Source organism: Lontra canadensis, unplaced genomic scaffold, assembly GCF_010015895.1.
Source record: "Lontra canadensis isolate GAN:19392208 unplaced genomic scaffold, GSC_riverotter_1.0 scaffold181, whole genome shotgun sequence".
NCBI classification, from domain to species: domain Eukaryota; kingdom Metazoa; phylum Chordata; class Mammalia; order Carnivora; family Mustelidae; genus Lontra; species Lontra canadensis.
Genome location: NW_022631175.1, coordinates 589,979 through 607,722, shown reverse-complemented (window position 1 = coordinate 607,722; position 17,744 = coordinate 589,979). Strand labels below are relative to the sequence as shown.

General features: G+C 51.1%; 1 protein-coding gene across 5 annotated transcripts in view; it reads right to left on the bottom strand.

The window, feature by feature from the left end:
• The window catches only part of RASGEF1C (RasGEF domain family member 1C), a 76,152-nt gene that overhangs the window by 9,689 nt on the left and 48,719 nt on the right, over window positions 1-17,744 (bottom strand). For all 5 annotated transcript variants that reach the window (XM_032846833.1, XM_032846834.1, XM_032846831.1 and 2 more), the window contains exons 5-10: window positions 13,618-13,818; window positions 12,512-12,586; window positions 5,338-5,427; window positions 3,662-3,764; window positions 3,103-3,182; window positions 2,924-3,019 (exon numbers count right to left, since the gene is read on the bottom strand). In XM_032846833.1, the coding sequence (XP_032702724.1) occupies window positions 2,924-3,019; window positions 3,103-3,182; window positions 3,662-3,764; window positions 5,338-5,427; window positions 12,512-12,586; window positions 13,618-13,818 (645 nt within the window). The remainder of the gene's footprint in view (window positions 1-2,923; window positions 3,020-3,102; window positions 3,183-3,661; window positions 3,765-5,337; window positions 5,428-12,511; window positions 12,587-13,617; window positions 13,819-17,744) is intronic.

Here is a 17,744-nt window from a genome sequence, read left to right as displayed (position 1 = left end):
TGGGTATAGTCCCCCTCCGTGCCGCTCAGGAGGCCTCCCCTCACGCCCTTGTCATGCGGCATTGGTGGTGGGCCTGAGGGCGGCACTGTGCCAAATATTACATGCATGGGGATCAGAGTTTCATTCCCAGGAAGTTCCGTGAAGCAGGGCTCTGTTAGCCCCCATTACGGACAAGAAGACAATACCCAGAGAGGTTAAGCCACTCACATATGCTCACACAGCAGTAAGAAGCAGAGGACCCTGATGGCTTGGTTCCACAGTCCCTGTCCTGTGGGCTTCCTCACCGTGCCTGGAGGGAGGGTGGTCTCTGTGCATCTCCCCCACCCCCACCACTGGCATTACACCCCAGGCCCAGGGTTGGTACACGATGGCTGCATTGGCTTGGAAAGGGGACATGGGCCAGGACAGGGAATGGATTAAGGGCAGTGGGACCTGTGGACAGAGACAGCTCCTGGGGGGCCCGGTGCAGGCTTCCTGCATGCTGTGCACTGGGGCTGGTCTTCAGGGGGGTAGTGTTTTCCATGTCTGAGAACCTTTAACCATTTCTGCCTGTCCACGTAGGTCCAGGCTACCATCCTATCAGGCTCTAGAATACTAGCTGGCAAGACTGTAGCCCACTGCCCTTGCTATCTGGAGCTGAGCAGTTCCATCTAGGGGTCATCCAAGAAAGCCTGTGTGGAGTGGGCCCCACCACAGAGATGGGGGGAGAGGAGCAGACAGGAACCAGCCACAGGCAGGAAGAAAGCACAGAATGCCATGACCACTGGAGCCTCCTGGCCTCAAAATTTCAGCTGGGAACTACAAAAACATCTGCAAGCATCCTTGCTCCCCTGGCCCTTTTTTCCTTTTTTCTTTCTTTCCTCCCTCCTTCCCTTCTTTCTCTCCACCCAGCCATCCATCCATCCTCCAATCCCCCACCCATTGGTGAACACCTCCTGTGGGCCCAGTCAAGGGTCCATATCTCTTTGGAGGTTAGAGGAGAATGCAGCAAAATGAAATAAACGCACAGCTCTGTAAATCACCCACCTCTAGTCCCACACCTAAGCCACAGCATCACCGTACCCCCGAGCTGGACAGAGGGATTTAGTGTGCAGGAACAGGACATCCCAGTCTGCCCCACAGCCACCTGGCCAGCACAGATGGAAGAAAAGGCAGTGCCCCAGCTGACATCCCAGATCAAAGGCTGAAGCCAGCTCTGTACACCCCCACCTGCAGCCCAGCTCCTGGGCCACCTGCCAGCAGCTCTGTGACTGCCACATGGCCCCTGTGCTTCAGGAATGGGAGGCAGAGGTGTGCCGGAAAGGCTAAGCCTGATTCTTGGCCCTGCTGCCTACTTGCTGTGTGACTGGACAAGCGAGAGCTCCTCTCCAAGTCTTCTAACCCGAGAAACGGCACTGCCAGACTCTATCAGTAGTCATCAGAATGAAGTGGGGGGGGGGGACAGAGTCAAGGGGCCCCAGGTGATAGGTGCTCAATAAGGCAAGATCACTGTCCCTGACACTCTGGCCTTCCAGCTTCCTGGCCCCTGGGGGGACAGGCTCGCTGGCCCTGGGGGTTGAGGTCTGGCCTCACTAAAGGCTGCTCCCCAGCATCAGCCATCCTCAGACCCAGAGCTGCCGAAGGGCTCACAGCCTGAGCAGGAAAGGCCAGCTGCCTAGCATGTGGCCACCAGTGTGGCCAGGGTCTGTGGGCAGCCCCCCTGATGGGCGGGGGGTCCAAGGGGGCCTGTCTCAGCCTGCTCACCCAGCCTCACCAACCCCTGGTGCCCAACCGATCCAACTGCAGAGTGACTCTGAATTTCAAGAAAAGCAGCTTCTTCTGTTATCCCTCGGGCCGGACACAGGCCTGTGCAAACCACAGCACAAACCTAATTCCACTGACATTCCTGCCAAGAGACCAGGCCAATGAGGGACAGCAAGCCTCAGCGGTTCCTCCCCATGGAAACGACAACTCTAATAGTCAGGGTGGGAAGGGTTCTAAGAAAGAGGCTCACTGCCATCCCAAGGCACGGTTTCTGGGGCAGGAGGCCACCAGAGAATTTGGGAGACAAATAAAATTGACCAGGGTCAGTGAAGGCACCTCCCCCACTCCAAATGCAAATGTAGAACAACAGAGGCTGTGAAAAGGCAGTTTTAGCAAGTGAGAGGCTCAGTTCACTCAGTGCCAAAAATGTGACTGTGATCTAAGGCTCCATTAGTGAAGGTCTTACATTTGGAGTAAGGAGGTGGAAGACACTATGCACTTGGAGACAATGTGATCTGAAACAGAAGGGACTCTGATAAATGAAACTGTTCAGGGACCAAAGAGATCCAAGTGGGGAGGGGGCTGGAGACCGGAGTACAGCAGAGGATCGGGGGCAGGCCTGGGCTGTTGATTTTGAAGGCAGGAAGGGGTCTAGGGGTGGTGCTGAAGGACAGGTGGGTAGAAGAGGGAAGGGGGGCCTGGGTGGCTCAGCTAGTAGCTGAGTGTCCGACTTGATTTCAACTCAGGTCATGAGATCGAGCCCCACATTGGGCTCCACGCTCAGCAACGAGTCTGCTTGAGATTCCCTCTCTCTCCCTCTGCCCCTCCCCCTGCCCGTGTGCTCTCTCTTTTAAAGAAAAGTTAAAAAAAAAAAAAAAAAAGGAAAAGAAAAAGTGGGAGCACCCTCACTCTGCATAGTGCTCCAGGGAGGACAACCCCAGCTCGATAAAGAAGCACTTCCTACCAGTGAGAGCTGCGTGGGCATGGGCTGATCTGTTCTGTGCGGTGGTGAGTCCCCCATATTAGAGGCATGCAAGGAGCATGGTTGTCTATACAGATGCTGCAGAAGGGCGGGGGGTGGGTGGACCAGGTGACCTGGGAGTCGGCATCCAGGCTCTCTGATACAGCCCACCTGGGGCCGAGGTGGGGGGGGGTTAGGCCGGGCAGGTCTCTGACTTACCTTTTCCCGGCTGCTGTGGGCAGTCAGGGAGCGGTGGGCTGCCCCCCGCAGGGCTGTCCTGTAGTTGCAGAAATTCCCAGTTGGGTCCATCTGGTGCTAGAAGGGACACAAGGAGGCATTGGGGCAGCTGCATCCCAGGGCTGGCCAGGGCCGGCCGGGAGCCCAGCAGCCTTGCTCACCTCGAGGATGAAGAACTTGGCCGTCTTCACTTTGGCCCAGGTCTTCTTCAGCCTGGAGACGGGGCTCATGTTCATGCCAGCTGGAAGAGGAAGGGTCGAGCTGGGGCAGGGGAGAATCTCCGGGCTGCACCGGTCAGCTTACTCCCTCGGGCAGGGGGTCTGGGGATGGCCCCAGCAGGCCAGCCCCTCTGGCTGCCCCTGACCAAGGCTAAGCCTGCTGCAGACAGCCACATGGGGAGTGGGTGGGTGTTGATGGACACTGTGTCCCGGAGAGCCTGGCTGCTGTATGCACAGGCTCCTGTTCCCACACCATGACCAGGGTCTGCTTTGGGTCCCCGTTCTCCCTGGATCTGGGGACACATGGCCAAGTCCTCATAAAGTCCCCTGAGGAGGTCAAGCTTGCCTCAAAGTGGGGGCCCCTCTCCAGGACCTCTGGGCCCAGCAGCACCTGCCCTGCTCTGAAGAGTACCCTGGCTCGCACCCTGCCCACCCGTGGGTGCCCGCTCCAGCCTCTCTGGGGGCGCTCCCAGCAAAGACCAGGGCCCGCTGGCCTACTCACAGATGATGGCCATCAGAGAGTTGAAGTTGCCAATGTTGAAGCACTCACGGGCCACATCGATGAAGAACTCCACCACCTGGGCCCTCTGCTTCTTCTTGGCTGGCTGGGGACAGAGCAGCCGAGCCTCAGTGGGGACAGTCCCAAGTGCGTCATGGGACCAGTCCCTTGTCACCGTTCTCACAGCCCTGTGCACGGCCGAGTCGCCTGATGCTGGGGCAGTCTGCAGCCCGAGGGCTCAGGGTCTCAGCATGCCCTGGGCAGGCTCAGCAGAGCCCACATGGGGCAGAGGAGCTGCCTGCCATGCTTGAGACACCGATCTGCCCTCCCTCCGGGTCCGGTTCCAGCACTCTGTCCTTCCTGTCCCCCCGCAGCACCATGCTTGCTCTCCCCATCCTGGGGCCACACGCAGACCCAGGCCCTGTCCCCAGAGCAGGCCCTCCCCTGTTTTCTGTCGAATGACTGCGTGATCTCACCCCCAGCTTATGGCCAAGTGCTTGGGACTGTGACTTCTCCCACGGCCTCTAACAAACCGTGCCACCCGCTGGGCTGTCTTGTGCTGAGGCACTTCCCAATTCCCCGGAGGGTTCAATCCCGTTCAGTCCAGCTTGGCCCGAGCAAAGCCCCCTCTGGGCTGCCAGGCCAGAGATGGAAATGCAGGGAGAACCCTGGTGTTCTTGCTTGCTTACTTCTGCCCCACACTGGTCTTTACCAAGAAGAGTGAGACACACTGCCCAAACCCCCTTGGAAAGCCTCCCCACCTGAGGTCCTTCTGTCCTTCCCAGGGAGTCTGCACAGTGACAGCGATGGCCTAGCAAGGAGGGGGGCCAGAGGCCAAGCATTCCAGCTGCTGGTGGCCCTCAGCAAGAAGCACTCCCAAGGCCAAGGCATCGCAGACTAGTTTCTTCTGAGTGGCCCTGCTTCTGCCCCTTTCTCTGTTACTCCAATTTCTATCTCAGCATTTGCTCCCAGAGAGCACCAGTTGGCACTTGTGTTGCCTCCAATCTTTCCTGGATACAAATGGCACCAGGGCTTCACCCGATGCTGACAGGGGGCTTGGAGGTGGCTCCCTGCCCTCCAAGGAAGAGAAGAGGGCAGACAGGGTCTGGCCCTGAAGGATCATGCCTTGGTGACACGTGCCTCTGTCTCAGTACTGACAAGACATCCTGCTTTCTGGCAGAAGCTGGAGACCTGAGCTTTGCATGTGCAGTCTCCCAATTCTTACAGGTTGGTCTTGCAATGTTGGTCCATTTCTACTCTAAATCCTGAGAGCCAAGCTCGGCATGGCTGTAGGCCAGGTCCCCCAAGGCAGACAGGCACAGATGGAGGGAGCAGAGCCACCTGGCAGAGCAGTATACCACTTCTCAAACCCTCAGCAAGTGGTCTCTGATGTCCCATGCTGGAGTCCAGTGGATCCGTGCCAGGCTCTGCCCAGAGGAAAAGGTCACTGCAGGCAAGCTGGGTGACACCGGCTATCCCAGAGAGGTGTCCAGCTTCATCCTGGCCTTGGACACCAACAGGCTCAAGATACCCTTCTGATTCCCTCCCAGGTGGGTCCCCCCAACCCCTGTCACCTCGGGCTATGCTAGGTCATGTCCCCGGCCACCCTGGGCTATGCTAGGTCATGTCCCCTGCCACCCTGGGCTATGCTGGGTCATGCCCCCCAGCTTTCAACGCACCATGCAGATCTCAGTCGCCACGAGGTAGCACAGTCTGTTGAACCATTTCACGTAAGCCTCCAGATTGTTGGTCTTGTCACTGAAACAAGGCTGGGAAAGACACAAGGACCACACTCAGCCTTGCTGTCAATAACTTTTGGAACATTAAGTCAGTTCATTGATCATTCTCATAGATCATCAGGAAAATGCTGGGACCTCAAAACTGTCCACAAATACCCATGATTTGATATCTATCCTTCAGGTCTTTTTCCTATACATTCAAAGATGTAATTTCATATGATATATATATATATATATGTAAGTATGTATGTAAATACACACCTCCCAACACAGCTGATTGTCACTATTCATGGATTCTGTATTTGTGAATCTGTCTGCTTCCTCAAAATACATTTGTAACCCCAAATCATTACTCATGTCTCTTTCACTGTCATTCATGGTGCAGAGTGGCATGTCCCCCAGAGTCACCCAAAGTGCCTGTGTGTTCCCAGATGAGGCTGAGCTAAGTGACAACGTGCCTTCTTGTTTCAGCGCCTGTACCATGAACAACTGTCTTTTTTTGGTGGTCTATTCAGTGTGATGGTGGGTTCCCTGCTTAAAGCGGCTTCAAGCACAGTGCTGTAGTTCCTAAGCACACGACAGCTGTGATGGGCCCTGAGGAGAAAAATGTGTTAGATAAGCCGCACCTACACATGAGTCATGGCGCTGCTGGCTATGAGTTCAATGTCACTGGAAGAACAAGATATATTAAATAAGGTGTCTTTGAGCCAAAACACATACAGTGCAAGGCTGTGTAAGGACTGGCAGATGCAAGTGTGGTTGGAAGGCTTACAAGGAACCTAAGTCTGTATTTCCCTTGGGAGCAGTGGTATTTGCTAATTCCATGTTCATGATGACATCATGGGATATAATCAATTCCCATAAGTAATGACAGTCAACTGTATGTGTGTATCCTTCTATCTGAATACAACCATATATCAGGAACTGTTTCCTATGCCATAAAATAGCTTTTGGATATATAATTTTTCAATTGATGTAGATATTCAACTGCATAAATGCATGAGAGTTTAAAAGGTTAAACCTAACTTAAATATCTACATTGAAATTGCAAGTGTGACCTTCAATACGTAGAGGGGAAGATGGAATGGGGGATCCACTAATCTGAAAAAGTAAAGGAAGGAAGGGAAAGGACAGAGCAGGGGCAGGAAGACAAGCAAAGGCCCCGCACAGAAGGTGGTAAAACCTAATCCAGGTACGTTGGTGATTATAATTGCTGTAAATTTAAAACTCAAGCTACTTGCCATTTTCAAGTGGCTTGCCCCAAACCCAAAGATATATAGGTTAAAAACATTGAAATATATATATGATGAATATATGAGTATATTCATAGCTATACGAATATTAGACAAAATAGATTTTTAAGGGGAAAAAAAGACTCTAAGGCAAAAGGCATCAGAGGAGATTCAAGGGGAACCACATAATGATAAAAGGTTTAATTAATCATGAATATGTCACAAATCTAACCTTGCTTGTGCCCAACAAAATAGCTTCAAAATATGGAGGCAAATAGTCAGAAAGGTTTAACTCCTTTAGAGGGAGAAATCAAATCTTATTGCCACAATGGAAGATTTTAACACAAGGTCAGCAATTCATAGATTATAGAGATTAAAAAAAACAGTATAAATATAAATTTGAGCAACACAACTTACAGAGTTGAATTAACAGACAACTACAGAAGCCTGCTTGCACTCAACCATATGAAAATGTGTATTCTTTACAAATAGTCAGAAATCTAAAAGCACATTTTAAAATAATCTATTGGTCAAAGACAAAATCATCATGGAAGTTAAAATGAGAATGTTGAAAACAATTATGAGGGTGCAAATAAAAAACATATTTAGAAAGAAATGAATAGTCTTTCATACTTTTATTAGGATGGAAGAAAAGATGAAAACAGGCTGTGCATCCAACTTAAAAAATTAGAAAAAGAATAACAAAGAAAGAATCCAAAGAAAGCAGATGGAAGGAAATAATGAAGATGAGAGAAAAAAAATGAAATTGTAAAGAAAGATGCAACATATAGAATCAACAAAGCCAGAAGCTCTTTATTTGAAAAGACTAATAAAGTTGATGAACCCTTAGCAAGACTGGTGAAGAAACAGAGAGAAGTAAATACAAAGAATATTAGAGGTAAATATGAATGTGAAAAGAGTGAAAAGATAACTAGAGAGTATTGTGAATAACTTCGAGTCTACAAATGTGAAAACTTAAAGAGGACTGAGTCAAATTTCTGGAAAAATAGAAATTAAAAAGTAGAGTAAAGAAGAAACAGAAAGCCTAAATAGTCCTATGATCACTAAAACAAGGAAAATCTTGAATGGGTACATAAAAGTCTTCCCAAAAAGGAAATGGCAGGCTCGGATGGTTCACTGGAAAATTCTCCCAAATGGTCCAGGAACAGGTAAGTCTTTCACAGAGAACAGAAAACAGGGAGAAAGCAAAGACAAGAACAGGAACAGAAAGGAAAATGAAAAGTCAACCACATGATTCTAGTTGCAGAAATCCTAAACAAAACAAGAGCAGACAGCCTGAGGATGTACATAAAGATAAGGATTGCAACCCAGTTTCATTTATCCCAGAAATGCAAGGTTGGCTCAACACTGAAAAAGAAGAAAACAACTAATACAGTAGTTCCCCCCTTCTCCATGGCTTGTCGTTCATGGTTTCAACTACCTACCATCAACCACGGTCCGGAAGCAAGATGATCTAAGACTACATCACGGTGCCTATGTTGTTCACCTCACTTCATCTCCCCACATAGGCATCTTACCATCTCACATCATCATAGGGAGAAGGGTGAGTACAGCGTAATAAGTTATTTTGAGAGAGAGAGAGAGGCCACATACACATAACTTTTATTAGAGTATACTGTTATAATTGTTCTATTTGATTATGAGTTATTCTTATTAATTTCTTACCATGCCTGATTTATAAACCTTATCATAAGCATGTGTGTATAAGAAAAAGTGTAGTATGTACAGGGTTCGTACCATCCATGATTTTGGGCATCCACTGGGGGGTTTGGAACATATACCCCACAGATAAGGAGGGGGACTACTGTATAAGTAATTACTTAACGGTTTAAAAGAGAACATAAGGTTAATAGACCCAGAAAAAGTAGTCAATAAAATGCAACGATTCATGATAAGAACTCTCATCAAAGTAGGACCAGGGGACTTCCTTGAGCTGATAAGGACATCTAGGGGGAAAAAATCTCATAGCAAACATCATACTCTATTGTGACATGCAAAAAGCATTCTGTTTAAAATCAGAACAAAAGAAGAATGCCGGCTAGCAACACTTCCTTTTATCATTTTGCCAGAAGTACTAGTTAGCACAATAAGCAAGAAAAAGAAATCCTATTGGTCAGACTTAGCAGGGTTATTCTGCAATAACTAGTTATCCCAACATTTCAGAGATTTAAAAAATAGGGCCCATCTCTTACTCATGTCCACTCTTATCAGTGGAGGATTCTTTGTATGACTACCCTAGAAATAAAAAGAATAAGGATTGGAAAGGAAAGAACAAAACTGCGATTATTCCCAGATGATGTAATTGTCTATAGGAAAAACACCAAGGAACACAGAAAAACTATTAGAATTAACAAGAATGCATAATATCGTCAGATACACAGTTGATATACAAAAGTCAGTGCCATTCCTTAAACTACATAAGCAGTTCAGAAATAAGTACAATAGAAGATGCCATAAGTAATAGCAAAAATATGCATAAGGAACCCAGTGGGGGAAAAAAATCTAACAATCTGTTTAATATTTTTATGGAGAAAGTTATAAAACATTAGAAAGGTATTATCTAAGTAAATGGCGGGACACACCATTTGTATGGGTCAGGGGAACTCGGTATCACGAAGAGGAAAATCCTTCCCAAATTGGTCTGTATTTCATATAGTCTAACAAAATCCCAGTAGAGGATTTTTCACGGGATTTGGAAAAGGATATAAAATTTCGAATAGAAAAACAAAGGGCCAAGAATGGCCAAGCCACTGCAAATGAGGAGGGTTTGTTTCACCAGATAGGGAGAAGAAAACCCAGCACACAACCATAATCATGAAGACGATGTATACTGACACAGAGATAGAAAAACTGACGAGTGGACAGAACAGACATCTCCACGTGTAGATCGAACCTGACATACGACAGGACGGAACTGTCAGGGCAGACAGGCAGGCAAGACGATACATTAAAAAGTAGTGCAGGAAGACTTGCTGTTTGTGTGGAAAACCAGGAACATGGATCTCGACCTCAAGCCATAGCCACAAAGTGAATTTCAGATTTTTTTTTTTTTTTTCTGACAGAGAGAGAGGGATCTCAAGTAGGCAGAGAGGCAGGCAGAAGAGAGAGGGGGAAGCAGGCTCCCTGCTGAGCAGAGAGCCCGATGTGGGACTCCATCCCAGGACGCTGAGATCATGACCTGAGCCGAAGGCAGAGGCTTAACCCTCTGAGCCACCCAGGTGCCCCCACAAAGTGAATTTCAAATTCAAGGCTTCAGTGTGAAGGGCAACATATTAAAACTTCTCGAAGAAAACACCGTAGATTATCTTTATGATCTGGGTAGGGAGCAGGGAGGGATTTCCTAACTCCCCTCCCAAGCCCCACCCCCAAAAAATAAAGGAAAAGCTTAGTAAATTTGATTCGGTTAAAATTAAAAACACCTTCTCATCCAGACACAGAATAATGAGGATGAAAAGCGAAAGCAAAACAAAACAGGAAACAAAACAAACCCCCCTCCAGGACCCTGAGATCATGACCTGAACCGGAGGCAGACACTTCACCAATTAAGCCACCCGGGCGTCCTGGTTGGTTTTTTTCTTGTAAATCAACCAAATGAACCTCTCACTTCAAGGAAGTAACTGATGGTATTTGTTGTCAGTGATAAAATTCAAAGTTTCAAGAGAGAATTGGGAACTTGTAAGACACATATCCCTATCTGTGACCTTGACACTTTCCCAATACCCACAGGCTCTTCTGGAAGGATGAGATCAGTAATGATATTAGTGGATATGATTTTAAAATACCGCATAAAGAAATGTACCAATATTTGGAAGATCAGCCTGGTTCAGTGAATTCATATGTATTCATATGAGTGTCGTTTCCAAACGACCAACATATGATGTTATTAAAATCATGCACGGGCAAAAGATCCATTCAAGATGCAAGATGGACCAATGGATTTTAATATAACAGAGGACTCAAAGTCCACTGATACATTTTCAGATTCCAAATTGCAACTATCTTAAAAAAAACTACCACCTGCCAAGTTTTAGCATAGTATCAAAGAAGACTGTTCACTAATCTCGAAATGCTGTAAAAATACTCTCCCCTTTTCCAACTACATATTTGTGAGAGGTTGGATTTTTCAACCTAGACAATATATGTCAAGAGATTGAATGAGAAGCAGATAAGAGACTCCAGTTCTCTTTTTGTTGTGTTGGTCATTAAAGAGATCTGTACAAATACTGTAAAACAGTCTCACTCTCCCCTGTAATTTTTTTTTTACTTTGGAAAATTTATTTCCATAAAATATATTACTGAAGTGAACATGTGATAGGTTATTATTGCTATCTGGAATAAATCTTTTAAAAATTACCAGTTGCGATGGCTAATCTGATGAATATTGTTAGATGTGATCTACATAAACAAAAGTTCTTTGGGGCCCTTCGTAATTTTTAGGAGTATAAAGGGGTCCTAAGACCAAGTCATTTGAGAACTGATGCCCTAGAAAAATATGCACTGGTGGGACAGGGAAACGTGTAAGAATGTTCACAGCAGCAGTATCTCTAATAGCAAGAGGCTGGAAACAACCACACACCTTCCTCTACCATAGAGTGGGCGAGGAGAGGTCACGGACAATCTCTGATGCACTTCACAATAAAAAAATAATTCTTAGAGATGGCCAAAAACCAAACCCATAACCAAAGCCGAACCCCAAAACCAGCCTGCTGGGAGCAGCCAAGCCTCCTTCCCACTCCAACCCCCGTGCTCGTGTGGGGCTCCCAAGAGTACCCAGTGATTGTGTACATGCATGTGTTGTACAAACAGGTATGACGCACCCTCCTTTTTTGGTTGTTACACAAATGGCCACATCCTCTTTGTCACTGCTCTTTGCTCTGGTTTTTTTCTCTCTGTGATGGATCTGAGAGATCATTCTCTACTTCTAGCCACTCTGATTCTTTGTAATAGATCCAGAGCATTCCGTGTGTGGACCTCCTGTAATTTGTAATCAAGCCCCTGCGGATGATAAGCTCGGTTGCTTCCAGCCTTTGGCCATGATTCCCACAGTACATCCCAGATACTTCTATGCATGCATCTTTGTGCACACGGGTGTGTATATCCACACGATAAATTACGAGGCGTTGAAAGTTGAGGTCAAGGGTGTACATCTCAAGCACTGATACTATTGTCGAAGTGCCCCCCACAAAGGGCAGGGCCAGTCCCCCCACCATCCATGTATGTGAATGTGTCCTTCCCTACACACCGGCCGTGTTTTGTCCCCGCTTATCCAAGAGGTGAAAACGCATTCCTGAGTAGTTGCTCCTCTTTAATTACACCAGAAGGCAGAAGACAACGTTTCCAGTTCTGATTCGAAGTACACCCGGTTGATAAGCACCAGGCACCCTAATGGATGGGTTCTGACAGAGGAGGGGCAAACCCGAAATCCCGCTTCTGGGCGCTGTCCACAGTCCGCGGCCCCAGGGACTCCTGCATCCCTTAGACCGAAGAACTCGCTCGTATTCTTTCCTGGGAAGAGCGCACGAGCGCGCACTACCCCAGGTGGCCGCTGGAGGGCACCAGCGCCCGCTGGAACGCGCCAGGAGAGCTTGGGGTGCGCTCCACTCTCCTCCCAACCTGGGCCCTTGGCTCCGCGCCCCAACCCCCGCGCCCTCTGCCCTCGCTGGGTGGGTGACCAGCTGGCTTCCCCAGGACTCAGGGCTGCTGGGCTGGAGGGGCACAGGTGGAGTGGACGCAGCCCCTCAAAGCCCATTGGCTCTGCCCCGGGCCCCTCAGAAGCTCGCCCAGCTGACACTCATGGCGTTCCCCAGAGAGGCCGGTGGGTTGGGGTCACTGGTGGAACAGCCTGTCCAAGGGCCTTCTACCTTTGTGCTGGCCAAAGGGTCCTTGTTCACAAAAGCCTGGATAAACTCCTCAGGCCCGATGTGCCGTAGCCGTTCCTGCACCAGAAGGGAGAAGAGGAGTCGGGAAAGGGAGGAAGGTGTGGGGAGGGAGGTGCCCACCCAGGGCCTGGCATGGTACTTCTGCAGGCTCCCTGCCTCTCAGCCCAGCCAGGATGGTCTCTGGACAGCTTCCCTTCTCCCTAGGGCTCCACAACCCCATTCTGGGTTGTCACAGAGCTTGAAACCATCCCGAAGGAGGCACCCCTCTTTTCCCATGCCCAGGGGCTGCCGAAGCTCATGGGGGGCAGAAGGCAAGGTCCCCATAGGGCGTGCTTGGGAGATGCGAGACCCAGGAAACCCAGCTCGAAACCGGGTAACCGAAACAACCTGCTCCCTCCAGGGGAGGTCTGGGTCAGACTCAAATCCTGGCTCTGTCCCTTCTACTGTGTGGCTTTAGGCAAGTCTCTTTACCTCTCTGGGCCTTAGTTTCCTCATTGGTGCAAAGGGAATAATGATAGCACCTCCCCGGTGTGGTGTGGGAAGACGAAATGAGATGGTGCGCATTAAGTTCTGTGTATAGTGCCGGAAGGCAGTAAGGGACCCATAAATGGTAGAGGTTTAAAAGAGAAGATCTACGGCCCCACCTCCCCTCTCTCTGGGGCAGGCCCCTCAGCCTTTGCACCTTTAAGGAGTCCAACATGTGGGAGGCCAGACCGGGGTCTGGACTCAGTACGTCTGCGAGTCCTACATGGGGAAACTGAGGCCTTGGTAGGGAAGGCACTCATAGTGTGAAGCTCACACAGCAGGTGGTGGCAGAGCCAGTGTTTGAACCCAGTTCCTCTGTCCAGGGCCCAGACTCTCAGGCAGGCCCCGGGTCCAAGCTGGGCGGGCCCAGCATATCCAACCCTCCTGCTGGAATGGTGAGAGACCATCCCAGAGCCAGGGCACCCTGGAGGTGCCCGGCTGGCCCCACTGTGACAGGCTCCAGCCCCGGGGCTACACGGACACAAGGTGGGAGGCCAGGGATGGCCGGTCCTCAGTTGTTCCTGGCTCTGGGTCTGGCTAGAGGAGGGCCCAGGCCTGCTCACCAACTCCACGTGGGTGAGCTGTTGGGCCAGAGTGTAGGGGTCACTGCAGACGCCGAGGAGCTCCCGGTGGATGGAGGCGGGTGGCTTGGTCCTGTAGGAGATGGGCTTGTCGGCACCTAGCAGGCCTTCCGGGCCCTGGCCCTGGGCAGCCAGCTTCTGGTGCAGAGCCTGCAGGAGCTGCTGCATCCTCTTTCGGCATGCCTGGAGAGGAGGTGGAAAGGGAGTTCAGGCCAAACACCCATCCCCTCGTGTCTAGCATCTGAGGCTCTGGGCCGGCTGGGTTGTGAGCTGTGGCTGGCTGTGCCCACTCCCGTGTCCGCCCTGAAGCAGGACCCAGCCCAGGGTGGCAGGATGACCAGTGGGAGCTGAGAGGAGCACCTGTCGGGGAGGGCGGCCAGGGTCAGGGGCTGCCCCTGCTCTCTGGACAGTAGGACAGGCTGGGGTGCACACTGCCAGGGAGACAGAGGCAGGGAGAAAGGAGGGAGACGTGGAATGGGCTCTGCCCCACCCCCACCCTGGGGACCCCCTCCACTCTCCCGACTCTGAGACGCCTCCTATCTGTGCCCCAGCAGTACTTGCCCAGGTCACCCGATGTGACTTCCCTATGGGGCCACTGTGGGAGATGACCGGGGTGGTTTACTGCCCCACTACAGTGACAGCTCGGCGGGGGCAGGGAAGCCTGCGTGGTCCCCTCTCTGTGGGCAGAGCAGGGTCTGGCTCTGGGGCCCCGGCCGGCCTTTACTAACCACTTCCGCAAACAAAAGTGTCTCACCATGCAGCTCGGACAGATATATGCTTGCTTTGGGCTGTCCTAGATGGAGTGCAGGGAAGAGAGGCTGTGCCCCACCTGCCCCCCGCCAGAGGGGCACCCGCCTTCCCACACCCAACAAGGAAATGGATTATTCCCCCGTCAGAAACCCCCATTTCTCGAGGAAGGCACCATCAGACTGGCTGTGTTTATGAAACTTGAGGCCCACCGTTCCCAAGGGGCTGGTCACTAATCCACAAACAGAGCCCCCGAACTTGTCAGCTGGACCTCCCCCACCCAGAGGTTGATTCAGCTCCAACAAACTGAGGAACTGGCTTGGGAGCAGGGACGGGTGTACCCGAACCCTAGCTCTTGCTCCCAGAGCCCCAGGAGCCAGGCCCACTGCTCAGCTGGATGGTAGGGGGTAAACTGAGGTCCAAGTCTTCCATCCATTGCCTGCGGAAGGAGCAGCCCCTCTCAGCTCTGCAGGTCCAAGAGTGGTTAGCACGCTGCTGGTCAGGTCTTCACAGGATTTGGGTCCATCTTGTGAACCCTGACACCCCGCACCACCTCCCTCCATCTCTCTCCTCACTCAGTCTGTCGGCAAAGCCTGGGGCCCTCTCTCAGGCTGCATCTGCCTCCGGTTCCTCCTGCCTCAGGCTGTTGGCAGGCTCGTCTGCACCATCCTTCCGTGCTGGAGATCCCCCCCACCCCACCAGCATCTGGGACCCCTCCCCTGCCATCTGTCCCTTGGTCCTGGGTACGCTGGGTCATGTCCAGAACATCATTCAGCGTCTATGTGGACAACGTTCATCTCTCACGTGCAGCTTCTTCTCAGCTCTCTAGAGCCACATGGCCAAGGGGCTACCTCCACCCAATGGGTGTAAGGGGCCATCTTGCTCCCCTTGCCCAGAGGTGCCTCCTCTGTCCACATCACTGTCTCAGTGACTGGAGCAACTGAAGCACTCACATCCGGGGCTCAGGCCAGGGCCATCCTCAAGCACCATCTCCCACACAGCCCTCCTGCCCATCGCCGACCCTCCTGATTTTGCTTTCTGCAATCTGCATGCTTTGTCTCTGCTGCAGGCCCTCGGAGGGCCCCCTGCATCCCTGCTGGGCTCCCTTCACTCCACTCCACAGCCAGAGACGTCTGTTGAAAATGCATGTCTAACCTCTGCGTCCCCCTTCCTTTAAATACCCCAGTGCCTTTGCAAAGACAGAAGTCCCGTGGGGCTCAGGGGTCCTGAGGTCAGCTCTGGCCACACTCAACGGCCTCCACATGGCCTCTGTCCCCCTTCTCAGTGTTCCAGACCCAGGCCACTTCTCCATCCCTCTAGCCCCTTCCCCTGGCTCTCACCCCAAGGGGTGACCCCGGGAGGGCCTGTGCAGTCCTCTCTCTCTTTTATGTTCTTCTCACGGTTGTGACCTCAGAGCACTGGGCTTCCTTCCCACCCTTGGCCAAGCCTCGATCAAGTGATTGTCCGTCTCCTCTCTCTGCTCTATCAGCCACATGCAGATTACACCAGGTCACCGTCTGCTCGTCCCCAGCATGAAGGACCTGGGAGGGGCTCACAGACACGATGTACCGACTGGATGAATGTGGCCTTTCCCTGGTTCTAGCTGGCCTGCCTCACCGGTGTAGACTGTGGAGCCCTCCTGAAGTCAAGGGCACAGTGTGTCTGTGCCTAGAGTCTGACAGATCCACGGACTTACTCTATATTAAAAATACGCAAATGATTTCGGAAGACTTGTTTCTTCTGAACCAATATATTCACTCCCAATGATGATCATTTTCTGCTTGAGAATTCCTTCAGAATTCACCCGGCAGTGTTGACCTCAAGCTCATCTGTTGGTTCTTTCCCGAATCTTCTGTACCCCATTCTGAATAGAGGGATGGTGTGTGCTGGTTCCTCTCTCATTTTCTCATGAGTCCCATGCCCTCGTGGATAGAGGCTGAGAGATCTAGGTACGTCTGAGCAGACCCAGAGACCGAGCTCTGAGGATGCTGAGGCTGTCCCTTGTCCCTGTTAGGAATGCACACTCCAGAGCACGGGGGACGCCAAGCACAGCAGAGCTCTACCCCTCTTAGCCTGGCAACACCATCCAATTCCAGAGCCACCTGCCAGGTACGCAGAGCTGGGTTTCAAGTACAGAGGTCATCCAAGGTGAAGACTGTGGCTCCCCAGGTGTCTCCTGGCCATTCGTGGTTAGAACTCATTTCTGGCAGGACAGTCAAGGGCCTCTGTCCTTTGGAGTTCTTGAAAATCCCACCTGAGCCAGCCCAGGGTGCCTTGCAAAGGGCTTAGCCCAACCTGCACAGGCAGACACCACTTTGTTTTCTGTGTTAGCTTCCCAACCCCTGTGCCATCAGGGGGCTGCGTGGGGGCACCTCTGAGGGCAGCAGGGTCAGCCCAGCAGATAGTCATGGAAACGGGAAAGCAAGGCCATCCCCTGGGAAGGCCCATGGTATCAGCTTCTTCTGCAGCCGCCCTTTAGTGCAGCTGTGACCTCGGGGACTCCCCTAGCTTTCCCCCCTCAGCCTCAGCACTGGCCTCCGTGAGCCAACACTGCTCAGTCCAACCTATGGACAGCCCCTCCACAGCAGGTCCCCTGCCTAGCATGAGGTGGCCCTGATCAGGTGTCCTCAATGCAGTGGCCATGTTCAGTCATGGAGAAGGGCCTTCTCAGCTCCTCTCAGGCTTTTTGTTCCCAGATGCTGAGAGGTGGAGGGCCGTGCTGGGAGATCAAGAGGATTCGGGACGGGGAGCAGCAGGTAAAAGGGCAGCGTCACCTTTCCCGGCCCTCTGATGGGGAAGCCCCCTTGCCCCTGGCCCTGTGCTGTTTCCTCTCCTTCCCTGAGCCCCACTGTTATCTCACAGCCCTTATCACCCTCCCTCTTTATACAAAGACAGTGAGGGCTCAGAGAGGTTAAGGAACCGGCCCAAAGATGTACTCTGAAAACACTCGTACTCATTTTGCTGATTTGGGCGCGGCACTTTATATCATTCAATCCGGTCCCTGGGTGAGAAATCTTTTACAGGAAAATGCTGAAATATTTTTGGAGCCAAAGATACAATGTTTAAAAGTAATCTGGAGGGAGGGGGAAGTGTGAGAAGGGAGAGAAGAAGTGAATCTGGCAAAATGTTGATTAATTGTTGAGCCTGGGTGATGCATATGTGGGGGTTCAGGGTTGTTCTTCTCTGTGTTTGTGTATGCTTGAAACGTCCCACAATAAGAACTCTGTACCTATTGAAGTAAAAGCCCTGTACACCTGAATTCTGGAAATAATTCGTTCCCCATCACAGCTCACACTGACCAAGTGCTGAGGTAAGAACACACGTGACTGCCGGGACTCTTTGCTACAAAGTTGTCTGATGGT